Here is an 18,056-nt window from a genome sequence, read left to right on the forward strand (position 1 = left end):
AGGGAGACTCTGCTGACCGTCTGCCCCGCGGTCATGCAGGCTCTCCACCAAGCTTGGTTTTCTGTTCTTTGTTTTGATTAAAGAATGTTAGCTGCCGCTCGTCTGCAGGCTTTATTTAATGGAAAACTTCCACAACATGTGGCTAATGCTGAAGGCTAACGGGTGGCTGTAGCTCATTAGCAGGTCATCTACTGATCAGAAGGTCGTGGTTCAATCCCTGGTTCCTCCAGTCTGCAGGCCAAGTATCCTTAGCCAAGATACTAACCCCAAGCTGCTCTCTGATGTGTCCGTCTAAGTGTGGATGTTAGACAGGAAGCACTAAGAAACTTAGGAGACAGCTGACCCAGAGTGTGTCCGACTCACTTTGAAGGACTCCATGTCAGATAGCAGACAGGCACTCTGCATCCGAGCACGCAGGTGGGTACCTTCAGCTGATGTGCCCAGTTTGGTCAGTACCTCTGACTGCTCTGCTAACAGGTCCTCTGTCATTGGAGCAGGTTCCTGAAAATGAAACATGATGCACAGATATCAGACTCAGTCAGCTTCAGCTGAGCTTAATGACATTTCTGTGAACCACTTATAAGAGATCTGCTTTCATGGTTTTGTCACACAAAGGTCGCCTCTGTACTGTTACAACCGCTTTCTTTTAGTTCTAATTATTAGCTGCACGTCTTTGAACATGGAGCGAGTGGGGTTGGGTTAACTCTGACTCTAAACTGCCCACAGGTGTGAATGAGAGCATAAATCAGAGGTGTCCAACTCCAGGTCTCGAGGGCCGGTGTCCTGGAGGTTTTAGATGTGTCCTTGATCCAACACAGCTGATTTCAATGGCTAAATGACCTCCTCAACATGTCTTGGGTTAGGGCTATCCTTTGTTGCTAGTTAGCCTGACCTGTATCCCCAATGTTAAGTTTGTACATTGTATCTATGGTCGATTAGGTCATCTCAGTTGCAGGCAACCAACAAATAAAGCTTATCCTTATCGTGGAAGTTCTCCAGAGGCTGAACTAATCATCTAATTCAGGTGTGTTGACACAGGGTGAGATCTGCAGGACGCCGGCCCTCGAGGCCTGGAGTTGGACACCTCTGGGTTAAATGTTTGTCTGTCTCTCTGTGTTCGCCCTGCGACTGGCGACCTGTCCAGGGTGAACCCCGCCTCTCGCCCTATGGTATGGGATAGGCTCCACCCCATGTGACCCGACTATTATTTTCAACATGCTGTATTTGGAATAAATAACAGCATATGATGTGTTTGCACAGTGAGGCAGTGACTCTGACCTGTGTGACGGGAACATAGAGAGGCTCTGCAGAGTTGAGCAGAGTCATGTTGTTGTGGGGGTGCAGCCTGCCCTCAGCTCTGCCCTCAGCTTGTGTCGCCTCAGTCTCGCCCTGGTCACTCAGGCACTCGAAGAATTCCTCCTCGCTGTCACTCCACGAGTCCCAGGATTTTCCTTGAGACATCTCTCTTGTTGAACTGGAAGCACTGGTTGCACACTCTGGTCCTTGGCGGCTCTTCTGGCAGGCACCTGAGACCCTGTGTTCCTTTTCTTTCCCCTCGGGTACCTTGTGAGATTCATCTCTGGCCTTCTTCCTTTCGATACAACAATTCAGCATCTGTCCAGGAACAAAAACTCTTTTCACACATGGAAACATAACACTGCTACTTGTGTTCAACAGACAACACGACATAAACAGGTGTTTGGGAGTTTGAAGATGCTGTATCACACTGAGCATCAGCTCTCAGAATTCATTTTTCTCTTTATCACCTAAACATCGTTCCAATTATCAAAGTTAACACAACACTTTTGATAAACCACTGGAATTAAAGTTGCAAGTCTACAAATGTGCATGATGTTGTTTTTTGTCTTTTAAATCGTTCAATTAGTCCTTGCACTGTGTGGCTACCTGGAACTTCTGATGCAAAAGACAACAGCGAAGATCAGGAGCTCCACCTGCCAGCCTGCAGATTAGGAAGCACAGAGATGGATATGAGTGAACACCAGTGTGTTAACAGAGAAACAAATACTGCTTAAACAATTTCAAGCAAAGTTTTAGTTAGAGCACGGCACAAACACTGCAGGGGCTTTTGTACCTGGTATTATGTACTTGGAGTTGGATTTTTACATTTTGGTCATTTGTCTGTTATTAGAGACGGACGGAGATCCAACATGACTGACAACAACACCAAAGCCCGATTCTAAAGTGTCAGCTCAGCTGGTCAGCTGAAGCTGGACAAAGTACAGACATCCAGCATTTGACTTTATTTATATGGCACAGGATAAGAACCACAGAGTGCTTCACAATAATATGAAACAGCACAAATCTAGTTCAAAGCCAGGCTAAATAAATGAGTCTCAAGCTGCTGTTTATAAAAATACAGTGGGGCAAAGAAGTGTTTAGTCAGCCACCGATTGTGCAAGTTCCCCCACCTAAAATGATGACAGAGGTCAGTAATTTGCACCAGAGGTACACTTCAACTGTGAGAGACAGAATGTGAAAAAAAAAATCCATGAATTTGTAAAGAATTTATTGGTAAATCAGGGTGGAAAATAAGTATTTGGTCAATAACAAAAATACAACTCAATACTTTGTAACATAACCTTTGTTGGCAATAACAGAGGTCAAACGTTTACTATAGGTCTTTACCAGGTTTGCACACACAGTAGCTGGTATTTTGGCCCATTCCTCCATGCAGATCTTCTCGAGAGCAGTGATGTTTTGCGGCTGTCGCCGAGCAACACGGACTTTCAACTCCCGCCACAGATTTTCTATGGGGTTGAGGTCTGGAGACTGGCTAGGCCACTCCAGGACTTTCAAATGCTTCTTACGGAGCCACTCCTTTGTTGCCCGGCCGGTGTGTTTTGGATCATTGTCATGTTGGAAGACCCAGCCTCGTTTCATCTTCAAAGTTCTCACTGATGGAAGGAGGTTTCGGCTCAAAATCTCACGATACATGGCCCCATTCATTCTGTCCTTAACACAGATCAGTCGTCCTGTCCCCTTGGCAGAAAAACAGCCCCATAGCATGATGTTTCCACCCCCATGCTTCACAGTAGGTATGGTGTTCTTGGGATGCAACTCAGTATTCTTCGTCCTCCAAACACGACGAGTTGAGTTTATACCAAAAAGTTCTACTTTGGTTTCATCTGACCACATGACATTCTCCCAATCCTCTGCTGTATCATCCATGTGCTCTCTGGCAAACTTCAGACGGGCCTGGACATGCACTGGCTTCAGCAGCGGGACACGTCTGGCACTGCGGGATTTGATTCCCTGCCGTTGTAGTGTGTTACTGATGGTGACCTTTGTTACTTTGGTCCCAGCTCTCTGCAGGTCATTCACCAGGTCCCCCCGTGTGGTTCTGGGATCTTTGCTCACCGTTCTCATGATCATTTTGACCCCACGGGATGAGATCTTGCGTGGAGTCCCAGATCGTGGGAGATTATCAGTGGTCTTGTATGTCTTCCATTTTCTGATGATTGCTCCCACAGTTGATTTTTTCACACCAAGCTGCTTGCCTATTGTAGATTCACTCTTCCCAGTCTGGTGCAGGTCTACAATACTTTTCCTGGTGTCCTTCGAAAGCTCTTTGGTCTTGGCCATGGCGGAGTTTGGAGTCTGACTGTTTGAGGCTGTGGACAGGTGTCTTTTATACAGATGATGAGTTCAAACAGGTGCCATTCATACAGGTAACGAGTGGGGGACAGAAAAGCTTCTTACAGAAGACGTTACAGGTCTGTGAGAGCCAGAGATTTTCCTTGTTTGAGGTGACCAAATACTTATTTTCCACCCTGATTTACGAATAAATTCTTTACAAATCCTACCATGTGGATTCATGGATTTTTTTTTCACATTCTGTCTCTCACAGTTGAAGTGTACCTCTGGTGCAAATTACTGACCTCTGTCATCATTTTAGGTGGGGGAACTTGCACAATCGGTGGCTGACTAAATACTTTTTTGCCCCACTGTAAATGCAATCAAGGCAACATAATGATGGAGGCAAAGCACTCCACAGCCTGGGGGCCCCCGCTCTGACAAATCCATCTCCTCTGGTCTCAAAATGTGTTTCCACAAATGTTTGCAAATAGGTTCTGCTCTTCCATGAACTCCATTGAGATCCCGACTGAAATCGGCTGATGCCAATATCTGCTGAGTGTTGGCCACGAATAAAGCAGCAATAACAGAGTTCAACGAGAACAACAACTTTTCATTATCACTTATTCTTCACTCTCTCCACAGCTGATGGACCAACAGCAGCACACAGAGGACAGTGGTACCAGATACTTTGTATGCCGTCACCATCTGACAGCAGGCAGAGGAGCTGCAGGGCTGAAAATATATCCTCAACCTCAGGTTCAACTAACGAACTGACCCAGTCACAGACTTCCAGGGAGGCTTTGGAGTATCATTCCCAAGTTCAAGCACAGCCCCTAGTCCCACTTCTTAGAAAGGGAAACCGCTACTGTAGTCTGCTTATCCCGAGGTGGGAAACCAGGACAGTCCAACAACATCCACAGACTCAGTGGGACTCGCACCTCCAGCCCAGGAGTCCTGCCACCAAAGAGTCATGTAACTCGTCACAGACCTCGCCAATTAATATCAAATCAAATATCAGCTGGTTCAGTCCCAACTGATGGTCTCATTATTCAGGTTTCACACAACAAACGTCTCATGATGGGTAAAAACAACGAGCTCTCTCAAGACCTTTGCAAAACATGCTGGTGGCAGTGGTCACAGTAGAACTACTGAAGGTTCCAGCGCACTTTTGGTAAAGTGGAAAGAATATTATTTCACCATAAATGGGCCACGAGATTTCACACAGACCAGTGAAAAGAATTATCAGAAGAGTCAAGGCCCAGTTATGAAGAGCCACAGAAAGGCCTGGAATCAGCAGGTACGACTGTTTCAAAGAAAACAATATGTGTGCAAGAGCCACAGAAAAAAAGAGAAGCGTGAAGTGTGTTTAAAGTTTGCTGAACAAGTCTGTGAAACGCTGGCAGAATATTATCATCTGCATTCATAAAGTATACACAGGCGTCTTTGCCTGCTCTCCTGTACACTCATGAGTTCACACCTACCTGCCCCTCTAACACCATCGTTACATTTGCTGATGATGCGACAATCATCAGTGGAGAAGACGGCGAACAGACAGGAGGTTAAAAACCTGACAGGCTGCTGCAATGAACACAACCGTCTGCTCAGTGCCATCAAAACTAAGGAGATGTGACCTCAGCAGAGGGAAACACGTTCCTCTCCACATCAAGCAGACTGTGTTCAGCGAGTGTCCTCGTTCCTGGGGACTCACGTAGCTGAGGACCTCTCATGGTCCAAAGTCAAAGACTCCACCTCAGGATGCTGAGGAGGAGGAGGAACCATCTGGAGAAGAAAGTCTTGGTGGCTTTTTTACCACAGCACCATAGTGTGTCCCCACCTACTGCTAACAGCTTGGTATGCTAACTGCTCACAGCTTGGTATGCTAACTGCTCGGTGGGTCATTAAGACAGTACAGAAGAATAGTGCCTGTCCCTTTCCTTCCCTGGAGGACATGGTCAGCACTCGCTGTCTCAGGAGAGCCAATCAAATCTCATCTCATCCTGGACAGCACCTGTTCAAGAAACAGGACAGCCAGGCTAAGAAAACAGCTTTTCCCCTGGACCATCGATCACTGAACACTAAGCTCAGTGAACGGACCGAGTGAGCCTCCCTCCTACCTGAGACAGTCCTGTGTAACATTCAGTATAATGTTCACTAATGCTGCCAAATGTAAGCTTACATCTAATACAAAACACCAGCATAACACGGGACAATTACACCCTCCCTCCATGGCTGCTGCCATCCAACCAGTGCAATACTCCCCTGGTTAAATGGTAAATGGACTGGTTCTTATATAGCGCTTTTCTACTCTTCTGAGCACTCAAAGCGCTTTACACAACTTGTGCATTCACCCATTCGCACAAGCACATTTTTCTAGGTGCTTTCTAAGTAACATTCTCTCTCACACACACACACTCCAATGAATGCATCGGCGAGCAATTTGGGGTTAGTATCTTGCCCAAGGATATTTGGCATGCAGACTGGGGGAAGCCAGGAATTGAACCACCAACCTTCCGATCAGTAGACGACCCGCTCTACTGCCTGAGCTGCAGCCACCCTATTTTATTGCCATTTTATTCAGTTTGACGAATGAATGATGAGTGTAAGCAGGTAAGAATGTATGTAAGCTCTGCTCCAGTGTAATGCATAGGTACAACAATACGCTTTAACTTTAACATAGTTTGGTCACATAATTCAATTCAATTCAATAAAACTTTATTGATCCTGAAGGCTGACCCCGATGGAAATTGGGTTAAGGCTGCCGACCTTTGCCAGCGCCATCTTACCCTTCTGACCATACATACATGACACAAACATCACATGGGGAAGACAGGTCAGAGAGGTGTAACAATGGAAAATGCACCACATGAGGAAAGATAAGGAGAAAAAAATAACTCCCCCCAGACTGAGCTCCAACAGGGAGATCAGTTTGAGAACAGAAAAAAACACCTCTGCACATGAAAAAACTCTTAATACACGAAAGAAACACATGACAAGCAACAGGGATGGGTAAAGGGTGAGAGACAGCCAGTGTAGACAGTACATCCGGGCCTGCGTGCGCTGGTCTCCTTGATCCACCGTCAGCATCGGAGGGGAATAAGCGTCGAAGGCGTTTGGAGGGGGGAGGAGTGTACATCTGCATGTGTATATATATGTCTGTGTAAGCGTGTGCGTGTCCAGAGTTCAGCTGAGGCAGTGTCCTCCTCCCTGCCAGGCTAAGTAAACAGTCTTCCAGCCAACCCAGGTGGCCTTGCATGGGGGAGGAACAGTCTAAACACAGTCGTTATCAGGGAGTTGTTGTTCGGCCCCAGCCTTGAGCCCACAGCTGGGGCCGAAGGGGTATCCGCATAAGTGATGGAAGTTTTTACTTTAGTGCGAACAGCTCATATGAATTTCAAAGCTGTTCTAACACTCCGACACTGGTCTCTCAATCTCCCATTGGAGAGCCGTGAGCTTCTCCATGATGTTATCAAACTTGCGCTCCGTGATGTTGTCATTCTTGTGCTCAGAGAGCCGATTCTGAGAACTCAAAGACACGACGTCGTAGTCTCACTCCAAGCGCTTTATTTGTTACGCCATTTTTCTCCACACCAACAACAACCCTTCGCAGGCAACAGTACTCTCGCAATATAACAGAAAATAACAAGTTAACAACGACCGCAGTGAGCTTCTCCAAGATGTGATCCAATTTGCACTCAGAAGTCTTATTCTGAGTATTCACAGCAGCCGTAGCTTCTCCAAGATCTTATCCATGCTGCACTCAATGAGCTCATTTTGAGAAACTCACGCCTCTTCCCATCGTTTGAATCCCAGCGGGCAGCCTTGTGGGGGTTTGAACAGCCGGTTCCGCTTTCTTAATTCTTCGATAAGTCAGGGCCAAGCCAGCTCCGATCAGCCAGAACCCTGTTACCATGGTTCCGAATAGGTAGATATCTTCAGCACTCAGGCTCACCCGAGCCCAGACTTCTCGTTGAGAAAGGGGTGTCAATTGCATTCAGAGACCAGTTGATCAAATCCATAATTCCTCTTTTAGGTTTTAGAGAACAGACTGTGAGAGAGTGTTCCAGGGAAAAGTAATACAAAAAACACGAGACTAGACAAGGACATAAGAGGCTAAGCAGGGAAGATAAGGGAGAGGAGGAGAGGAGAAAAGTGCGACCACCTTTGTTAAGAGCAAAACTCTTTGAATGCTGTAAACACACCGTGTTTGGGTGGCTTCATCCCAAAAACACCACAGCAACACTGAAGTCTGGAGGTGGGAGCATTATGATTTTGATGTTCCCAAAAAAATGTGTGATTGCTTAGAAAAGTTATGCATAAAAACTTTATAACAAGCTGCAAAAGGGACTGAGCCATTAAACATAACTCCAGGAAGGATGAATGGAGACATTGTTGATTAAAATCTGCTGCCATCTACCAGGATGATGAAGATGAAACAAGGATGGATGTTTCAGCAAGACCATGATCTCAAACACAGCCAATGGAAACTGTTGGTTTCAGAGAAATCAAGTAAAGCTGCTGGAACGGCCCAGCCAATCACCTGAGCCGAATCTGTGGGAAAGATCCACGGAGCATTCGGGATTTAGAGACCGTTTGTGTGGTGAGTGGGTCAAAGTCATGAGCAATGATGGGACTGGTTTCTCCATACAGACGCTGCCATGAACTGTCATCACCAACATTTGTATAAAGTAATAAATAAATGTCTGTGTGTTTAATGTCCCTGTGTTACCGACATCTGGTGATAATTTCACATCAAAGCACCTTTAGAAATATATTTGCTTAGAGAACTGCTGACGTGTTCAATACATATTTTAAGGATGGGTATTGATAAGATTTTCACGATTCCGATTCCATTTTCGATTCTGTTTAACGATTCGATTCTTTATCGATTCTTTTTAAAAAAGGAGAACACTAAGGTCGATTAGCTTAGAACTTTGTTTTATATCTTCTCTTTGAACAAGATAGAAATTTAGGAGTAACATGGCCTTACAAACCCAACAGTGAGATCTTAATGATCCACAGCCTACGGCTCTTCAATGGGGTGTCCCAGGGTCCCCAGGAAAAAAAATTGTAAATGTTCTTCTGTAGCAATAACAAAGTATAACATAAATTATTCTGTAGCAATTACACAAGAATATCCAGTAATGTCCCTGCCTACAATTAAACACATTCACTTACTGAAAATCATCTGCTGTGGCAAATGGGTGCAAGCCTTTGACCACAAACTGAGTCACTGCTTGGTGACATTCGTCTATCCTGGCCTGAAAGGAGACGCTGCCGGTAGACTGCAGCGAGAGCTGCCAGCATCTGAGCCAGACTCTGTCTGTCTCTCTCATCATGGTCACTAAATGCACAGTGATGGCAGGTTTGTAATAAGGCAGATCGCGCTAACATAATATGCACTGTTAGCTGATTATTTACCTGCCGCATTAACGGGAGAGGACGTGCAAACGTTACCGCTGCTGCTGGGTTGAGATTCACGAGTCCGGAGCGGAATTAAAAACACGACATTCATTTAAGGTCATCGCGTGTTTTGTGAGCAAACGCTTTTGCATATTCGTAGTGTTTCCTCCCTTAAATGAAATATCTACTTTGCAAGTATTGCAAGTTGCCCTGTTGTCATCCGTTCTCGTAAAGTCTAACCAAACTTTTGAGCTGCTTACACGCCGTGTTTCCTGCCAGGTAAATGACGCTCCGCAACGTGGTGACGTCATTCGGGGCGACTGGAATCGATAAGGGAATCGTTTGCAAAAATGGCAAACACTTCCAAGGAATTGAAACAGTGGGAACCGGTTCTCAACAAGAACCGGTTTTCGATACCCATCCCTACTTATTTTACCTGCTATAAAATGAAAATGTTAATATGTGTGACATCTTTAAAATCAAAGCAGCACGAGCCTGTGAGGTACCCACCCACAAATAAGATGGTTATTTTCCCACCGGTAACGCAACTCAAGGACAAACTCCTGCCAGAGGTGTCCAACAGCCCGCAGCCCACCGTAGTAATAGTTGACCAGACACACACAAAGAGCCAGACGGTAGGTCAGACTGTCACTGGGGGCTGACTTCAGCTGGTGGAAAAGGTTCTACAACGAGGGAAAAGACCAGCATGAAATCAAACAGCAGGACACCAAATTTAATACATTCTAATAAAAATCCTGACAAAGTACTGACAGCACTGAGCCTGTCTTCACTCTGAAACTTATATTGGACCTGACCTGAGTGTAACCTTGAGTGTGCGAGTGGTGAAGAGGCAAACATACATAATCAGAGGTTTTCTCTTGCTCCGATGTCCCACTGGAGTTGGACAGCTGAGTGTTATTCTTACAGTCAGACTTCTCCACAGCAGCATCTGGAAACAGATACTGAGACACAAACACAAATAAGTAAGTCTGTCATTTAGAAACTCTGTTGTTTTATAGATGTTAGAAGAATTAAACAAGTGCAGCTCACGTAGTCATCACTTCATGATAAAACACAGGATGCTGATCGCTCAGTGGCAAAAGCAGGATGTGACCAGAAGTAGACAATAAAAATAAGAACGCTGCCTGATATCCTGTTTAAGATGACGCTCTTGTGCTTTACTGAGCTGCTGTCAGATGGGATCAATATCTGTGGCCAGCACTCTAAGACATAAATGCAATTACGGCTGTAGTTTTAAGATTCAAGGCTGTCTTAGCTCGAGCTCGAGCTGCTGAGTGTGACGGGCTCAACAGTGACCAGGAAGGAAAAACTGTTTGTGACAAGAAGCAGAGGAGCCACATCAGTACGAGTCAAACTACCACACGCTCCGAGGTCTCTGCTGCTCTGAATATCACGCTCACCGTCTCCTAACACGGGATCCACACCTCTTCTGTCAGAATCAGTTTCCTCATAAAATGAGCTGAAACCATTAAAACTCAGTCAAGTATCAGTCAACTCCGACTAGTTAATGCCTTTTAAACAGGTTACATGATTAACTCTTACCAGAAGGACAGAATTGAGTATCTCGGTGTTAAGGGGCGACTCATCGATGCGTCGATGGCGGCGAATGTGCTTCCGGGCACTGTGCACCATGTTGGAGACAGACAGTTTGGAAATGGGCACAGTTGCTGCTGGCTCGGTCAGCTTGGACAAAGCAGAGCTGATATCACTGTTTTCTACAGACGACAAACACATCCAAGAGTTTCTGTTCAATTGCTGAGGCCTGGGTCAGCACAGATGCCCAGATCTCCCAGTAAACTACGCATGTTTCCAGAATGCAATATGGTCACTCAACAAGTAAAGCCAGGAACCTGACCTTTGCCCTCATCTTCAGCGTATCCTCTTCCAGGAATCTCCTCTGTAGACTCAGTCCTACAGCAGAGTTTAAAGAGCTCTGTCACAGCCTCACCTACAGGGAACACAAACAGTTACTGACCTGATATTTTCTTATTCAAACTTTTCATGAAGCACACGCTTCAGCACAGCGAAGCAGGACAACATCTGTGTAACATTTTCTAAATCATGGACGTGGCAACAAAAGAAAAGTCCACTTTACATCACATGTAAAGTGCTTGGGGCTGTCATGAGAGGCGGGGCACACCCTGGACAGGTCGCCAGTCTGTCGCAGGGCAAACACAGAGACAGACATTCACACCGTGGGAAATTTAGGGCCCCAATGAACCTGTCCCCACTAACTGCATGACTTTGGACTGTGGGAGGAAGTAGGAGGCCCACACATAGAACAATGAGGAAAAAAAGACACTTTATTTGTCCTTCACTATGTTCTTTCTATCGGTAGCTTGATTACATCCGTCTTATCTGCTGCGTATCATTTGATGCATGAATTTTAGCTTAGAAATAGTTTCCTCTGTGCTGTTTGGACAAAAAACAAAGCCATAAAAAGTCTTCACACATCACACAACAATGTGTATGTTTGTAATGGATCCAAGTGTATTAGCAACCAGAAAAATACAACATTAAGGTCAGTGCACTTAATGCACTGACCTTAATGTAGTATGTAGCGGTGTGTTTGAAATCTGTACTGACTAGTAAAACCTCTGTGGTCTGCCCCAAAGCATCATGGTCTCTGTCCCTGAGTGTCCCACTGATCAGTTTAACTTACCCAGTAAACACTGAGGATTTTCAGCCGTCCTGACTCGAACTGACCAGTGAGGAGCTTGAAGAGGGTCGAGGTCACTGTTGGGTGATAACCAGAGTAAACAGTAGAGGAGAGTTTCTGATACACTTTTAGTTAAAGGGTTTTTATAAGTAATGAGTCATGTTTGATTACATGTGACGTAGTCCTTCACCAGTAATCAAGATAATTACACATGTAAGCATTTCCTTATGTCACACTCAGTTTGTCCCTTCATGCTTGTTAGACCTGTGCCAGCTCTGTTTGGGCCTTACAATCAAACCCATGTACGTTTACCCTTTTAATAAACTGCTCCACCCATTTCCTACTTTACGAGTGAAATATGAAGCAATGCAGTGTGTACACGGATGCAACACTCAGTGCTCAGCGCAGCGTTTTGTGTGCTATAGTGCAAGTGAACAGCTCACTCCCATCAAAGCTTTTCCATTGGATCGTTAACACAAACACCAAATGTCAGGAGGACATGCGCCTCAAACTGGAGTTGTCTTTCTAGCCCGGGTACCTCATCACTCAGTGTGGTGCACTTTAGCCCACGCTAGCATCAGCTGTGGTCACTGGCTGATTAGTGCTGGTTTCTATGGGCTCAGATTGTGGTCAATTGTACTTGCAAATCAAATGTGTAGTTGTGAGCTTTGTAACCTTGTAAGCCAGACTATCTGAAGATTTTATGTTTGTGCATCTACAGATGAGAATTTGTGTGTTTGTAAAAAATATTTACACGAGTTACAATTTTTTTTTTTGTTAAGGTCGTCTTACAGACACAAAGCAACAAACTGTGTGTAAAACTCTGCGCTCAGGTTCCCTAGCAGTGTGTGAGTTTGAACTCACAAGTACAAAATATTTATGACCACAATTTGAGCCCATCGGTTTCCTCGTGGCTCAGCTGGTGACGCAGTTGCAGTGAGGCTGAGTGTTGCGAGGTAACAAAACGAACTAGCTGGTATATTGCAGCTGCTCTTAGTACAGTACACCAGAACACTGCACACACAGCCTTACCTGTACACGTCATTATCCACAACTATGCCTTCAGTAAGATGAGGCCAGGTTGTTGCGAGATGAAGTTCACTACAAAAGTGAAAAACAGAAACACAGTAACAGCAAACAAAGTAAGTCTTCCTCAGACCCACAGATAAGGATGATGATGAAGAGGCTCCGAGACCACGTGATAAGCAACAAAGCCGTCACACCGACTGCTCAGTGTGCAGAAAACATGTGACTGTAATTTTTAGAAAGTATCATCAGTTTTTACCTTATTGGCTCCTCACAGGCACCGAATGGAAACTTCCCAAACTCCACCCCCCCCACCTCGCCACCAAGGAGCGCATCAAAATCTGCCAGAAAAAACACAAAAAAACTGAATAATCGTTCAAACAGCAGAGCAGGCAGTCTGTCACCAGAGCCCACCCAGGGCGTCCTCACAGTCAGGGAGTTCAGTAACACAACCAACCTCTGTTTGTGACACACACACACACGTAAAACATATTGAACGCATCACCAATTGTCTACATATATTTCTAAAGGTGATGTTCACATGAAATTCTCACTAGATGTTGGTAACAACCCATCCAATCCACACATGCAGAGAAACAACTTTAAATCAAACAATATAACAAATAAACTCGATGTATTGTGAGTCTTTCTACGTACGATGGTGAAAATTCAAAATCCTGCTCCTCACATACAAGGTCTTAAATAAGGCTTTGCCAACTCCAGGCCTCGAGGGCTGGTGTCCTGCAGGTTTTAGATCTCACCCTGGGTCTATACACCTGAATCAAAGGATTAGTTCATTACCAGGCCTCTGGAGAACTTCAAGACATGTTGAGGAGGTGATTTAGCCGTTTAAATCATCTGTGTTGGATCAAGGACACATCTAAAACCTGCAGGACACCGGCCCTCGAGGCCTGGAGTTCGATGCCTGTGTCTTAAATAATCAGGCCCCATCTTATCTTAATGACCTTGTAGTACCATATCACCCTATTAGAGCACTTCGCTCTCGCTCTGCAGGCCTACTTGTTGTTCCTAGAGTATTTAAAAGTAGAATGGGAGGCAGAGCCTTCAGTTTTCAGGCCCCTCTTCTGTGGAACCAGCTTCCAGTTTGGATTCAGGAGACAGACACTATCTCTACTTTCAAGATTAGGCTTCAAACTTTCCTTTTTGCTAAAGCATATAGTTAGGGCTGGACCAGGTGACCCTGAATCCTCCCTTAGTTATGCTGCAATAGACGTAGGCTGCCGGGGGATTCCCATGATGCACTGGGTGTTTCTTCTTCACTCACTATGTGTTAACAGACCTCTCTGCATTGAATCATACCTGTTATTAACCTCTGTCTCTCTTCCACAGCATGTCTTTATCCTGTCTTCCTTCTCTCACCCCAACCAATCACAGCAGATGGCCCCGCCCCTCCCTGAGCCTGGTTCTGCTGGAGGTTTCTTCCTGTTAAAAGGGAGTTTTTCCTTCCCACTGTCCCCAAAGTGCTTGCTGATCGGGGGTCATATGATTGTTGGGTTTTTCTCTGTATCTATTATTGTACAATACTGTGCAATATAAAGCACCTTGAGGCGACTGTTGTTGTGATTTGGTGCTGTATAAATAAAACTGAACTGAACTGAACAGGTAAAAATATGGCGACATCAGGAGTTTCAGACGGTGAGAGAATGAATCTCGCTGCAAAAGTAACGATGTTTTGAACCCTGCATGTCAACGTCTCCCTGCACACCAAGCAAACATTAAATAAACTGTTTTATAGTCACTGTCTCGACTTGTTTCTGTAATTTGATGTCATCCATTTTTTTTATTTTTGTCATTTTTATAGGAACAACAGAGCAGCTTTTTCATTTCAGTCGTTTTATTTTGACTCATGATTCTTTTCTTGACGTCGTTTTTTGTTGCTGTGATCTTTTGATGTTAAAGTCTAGTGTTGACCACAGAAAGAGACTTACTGTGATTATACTGTAATCTGTGAAAATCCTCTGTGTGCAGCTGATGGTTAAAAGAAAACATTTCAGTTCATTCAGATCATTTTTATGTTGACAATAGAAAACCATCCTGAATGGTCGGTTTGAATAAGTGCAAATTTAGATCCTATATGGTTGAAAATAACTTAAACATATCGTGATTTATTTCGTGTTTTGTGATATAGCAAAAAAATATTGTGATATTACATTTTCCTCATATCACCCAGCGCCACCATAGATGTCCGTACATGACATCTAACAATGAAGAATGACACGGGGGAAATGTATTGGACAGAAAGAAAGGTGCAAAAAGACACATTTATGAGTAATTACAGAGCAATCCTGCCACTTAGTGCAAATTAATATCAGCCGGTTCAGTCCCAACTATGGCCTCATTAGCCAGGTTTCACACAAGAAGCGTCTCATGATGGGTAAAACCAACAAGCTCTCTCAAGACCTTTGCACACTTAAGACTGATGGCATCGGCTACAGAAGAACTTCTAAGTTACTGAAGGTTCCAGTGAGCACTGTTGGGGCCATAAACCTGGCGTTGCCCCTGCAGGGTTTTTATTTATGTACGATAAACCAGCCACGACCAAGCGCTCCCCACACGATTTCAGACAGACGAGTGAAAAGACTTATCAGAAGAACGACCTGGAACCAGCAGGTACAATCGTTCCACAGGAAACGACAACATGACCTGCATCACACACACGCCTCCTAAAAGCCACTGGCAGGGTTTCTGGATGTCAGCCACTTGCTGACATGTATTTAAAAAAATTTAATAATTTCTTAATAATAATATTACTTTTTTTTTTATTTGTGTATTAATACCATAACATGTACTGCCTACCTGGAGGCTGCTGTGGCCATGAATACTGCTGCCAGTCTTGGAGCACGTAGGTGAAGCGAATGGCGATGTTGACTGGAGGCAGAGGGAACAGGGAACAACCCTGATGACAACAGGAAGACATCAGCTCATGTTTATGGTAACAAGCTGCAGCATTAATCTCTCTGTACAGGCGTGGATTACACCTCGTCATTGTCGGCTGTTTCTGGGAACATACTGAACACATTTAACCCTCATGTGTGGATGATGACAACATCAATCAGGATTTTTATTCTTCTTTAGGAATGAATATAAGATTTTTGAACTTCATTTTTTAAATGTCCACTTAGGTGGACAACATCGGTTTTGACTTATGAAGGGTATGGAGACATCAGTGTGTAGTGTTTCTGTGCAAGTTTACCATCAACATCAACACAAATACAAGAAAACAGCCTTTGAATAGCTGCAGACCACTGTGCATGAAAGGGTTAAACAACGTGATGTCTGGGAATCCATTGTGTTTCCAGGAATAGGAATAAACAAAGTTCAAACAAACTGATCATTAAACCAACATCCACTTCCTAACAGTCTTTATTTTATTCACAAATTAATTTCACAAAAATCCAGAAACCGAATTTACACAGAATTAGACGTCTTCTTCTTCCTCTTCTGTTTTCCCAATGTTCACATAACTAAGCAGTGTGCTGTACTGTTATCAACCTGCTCTTTGATGAACTATTACAAGAATATATTCCTATTATAAGATAAGATGTTTGTGTTATTTTCAAGTTGAATACAGTTTTTGTGTGACTGTCAGAGCACAGCAGGAGGAGGAGGAGGAGGAGAGACTGTACATGAGCAGGAAAAACCAGATGAATAAATGTTTTAGAAAATACATTTACATGCACTTCGTGGATGCTTTTATGATTATTAGTTGCATTTAACAGGATTCACATCGTCCTAAAATGGTCTGGAACAGGATGCTGAGGTGATACTTGTAGAACATGGGTACATGACGCTCTGTGGCTGCACAATTTTAATTTTTCTTTATTAAAAACAAACAAACAACCTTGAAATATGATCCATATAAAGATGTTTGTTCCAGAGCACTTACTATCTTAGATTTGAAGATGTCGAGCAGGCCGGACAGGTGGTTGTACTGCACGGGCGCTCGACGCAGGTGAACGATCTCAAAGTCGGTGCGCACGCCTGGTCCTTTGCACTCTCCGGCATACATCCGCCTCCACTTCTGCTGGATCTGCACAAACATCGGCACCTGACTGAACACAAGATAAATAGCAGAAGGCATTACTAGCAGGATCTCTGGTACACGCCCGACATCCAGCTTCAGTTTCTCTCAACCAGCAACAATCCAGCTAAACTAAACAGTCCGACTGAAACACAGAGCAACAAGCTGCAGAACTGCATTGTACTGGCATGTATGTCAGCACTGTCACTGCACGGACCGCTGAGTGCTACACAGACTGGTTTTAATATGTTGTGTTCATTGGCGTAATCTGGGGCTGCAGCAATTCATCACTTCTAAAAAAAATCCTCCAAACCAATTCTTTGCTGCGATGCTGCGATGCTGCGATGCTGCGTGCTCTGTAGCACAGACTTGTTCAACGATGTAAACGTGTGTGAGGGATAGGTCAGTAGGTAAAGTGGCTGCCCCGGGATCAGAAGGTTGGGGGTTTGAATCAAGTGAAAAGCTAAGCTGAGGTACCCCTGAGCAAGGTCCCTACACACTCCCCAGGCGCTGCATTGGGTGAATGGGTTAAATGCAGAGTTATTTCGCTACGGCCTACGGGGACTAACACATATACATTATTCAGCCACATTTGTGAGTATAAACAGCCATGCAAACCAAACTTATTTAGGAGCAGCATGTGAATAAAAGGTCTGACAACATTAAGCCCACACATCCCCAGTGTTAAACAAAAACACTGATAACACAGCAGCAGTGATGATGACGCTGCAGTTTGACGTGGAGCTGAAGTTTACACACTGACAGGAGCAAAGAGGCGTTACTGAGACGGTGAGCTCAGGTAAAGTGAAAGAAAACTTCTTTCAGCAGCGCTGCTCTCGTGATCATCATTAAAACCTTTATTCTGAAAGAGCTCGTCCTCCATCACAGCAGGAAAGCTACAGAAGTCAGGCTACATTCAAATATGTTGATGAACTATTCATTTAGTCTGATACCATGTTTACATGTCACAGCCTGCAACCGTCGCATTTTACCTGCAGCAAACAGGGGTGAGTCTAAAGGGGGGGCATGGGGTGGATGAGACCATGTTAATTTAAAGGCTTTTTAACATTTTTCAGATTGATAGTGAAATAATATAAAAAATAAAAGCCAATCTAAATGTAAAACTCTTCTTCCAGTAGAATAACAATAATAATAATAAATTGTATTTATAAAGCGCCCTTCAAGACACCAAAGGACACTGTACAATAGATAAAAACACATAACAGAACACTGACACAATGAAGAGCAATAAAAACAAAAGTAAGAGATAAAATGAACAAACAGTGGATTCACAGTGAACATGCAGATTTG

At 44.3% G+C, this 18,056-nt stretch overlaps 1 protein-coding gene across 10 annotated transcripts in view; it reads right to left on the reverse strand.

The window, feature by feature from the left end:
• Window positions 1–18,056, reverse strand: part of rab3gap1 (RAB3 GTPase activating protein subunit 1) — a 61,842-nt gene that overhangs the window by 16,985 nt on the left and 26,801 nt on the right. For 9 of the 10 annotated variants that reach the window (XM_085283508.1, XM_085283509.1, XM_085283507.1 and 6 more), the window contains 12 exons: window positions 16,611–16,776; window positions 15,521–15,620; window positions 12,963–13,044; window positions 12,710–12,778; window positions 11,681–11,754; window positions 10,874–10,966; window positions 10,561–10,733; window positions 9,858–9,959; window positions 9,508–9,680; window positions 1,906–1,960; window positions 1,279–1,614; window positions 364–501 (listed from right to left, as the gene is read on the reverse strand). In XM_085283508.1, the coding sequence (XP_085139634.1) occupies window positions 364–501; window positions 1,279–1,614; window positions 1,906–1,960; window positions 9,508–9,680; window positions 9,858–9,959; window positions 10,561–10,733; window positions 10,874–10,966; window positions 11,681–11,754; window positions 12,710–12,778; window positions 12,963–13,044; window positions 15,521–15,620; window positions 16,611–16,776 (1,561 nt within the window). The remainder of the gene's footprint in view (window positions 1–363; window positions 502–1,278; window positions 1,615–1,905; window positions 1,961–9,507; window positions 9,681–9,857; window positions 9,960–10,560; window positions 10,734–10,873; window positions 10,967–11,680; window positions 11,755–12,709; window positions 12,779–12,962; window positions 13,045–15,520; window positions 15,621–16,610; window positions 16,777–18,056) is intronic. The other variant, XM_085283512.1, reaches the window with a different exon arrangement.

The sequence above is a fragment of the Mchenga conophoros genome, linkage group LG8 (genome assembly GCF_057382185.1).
Source record: "Mchenga conophoros isolate Kocher_MC1m ecotype Shallow Benthic linkage group LG8, M_conophoros_male_GT1.1, whole genome shotgun sequence".
In the NCBI taxonomy this organism is placed as follows: Eukaryota; Metazoa; Chordata; class Actinopteri; order Cichliformes; family Cichlidae; genus Mchenga; species Mchenga conophoros.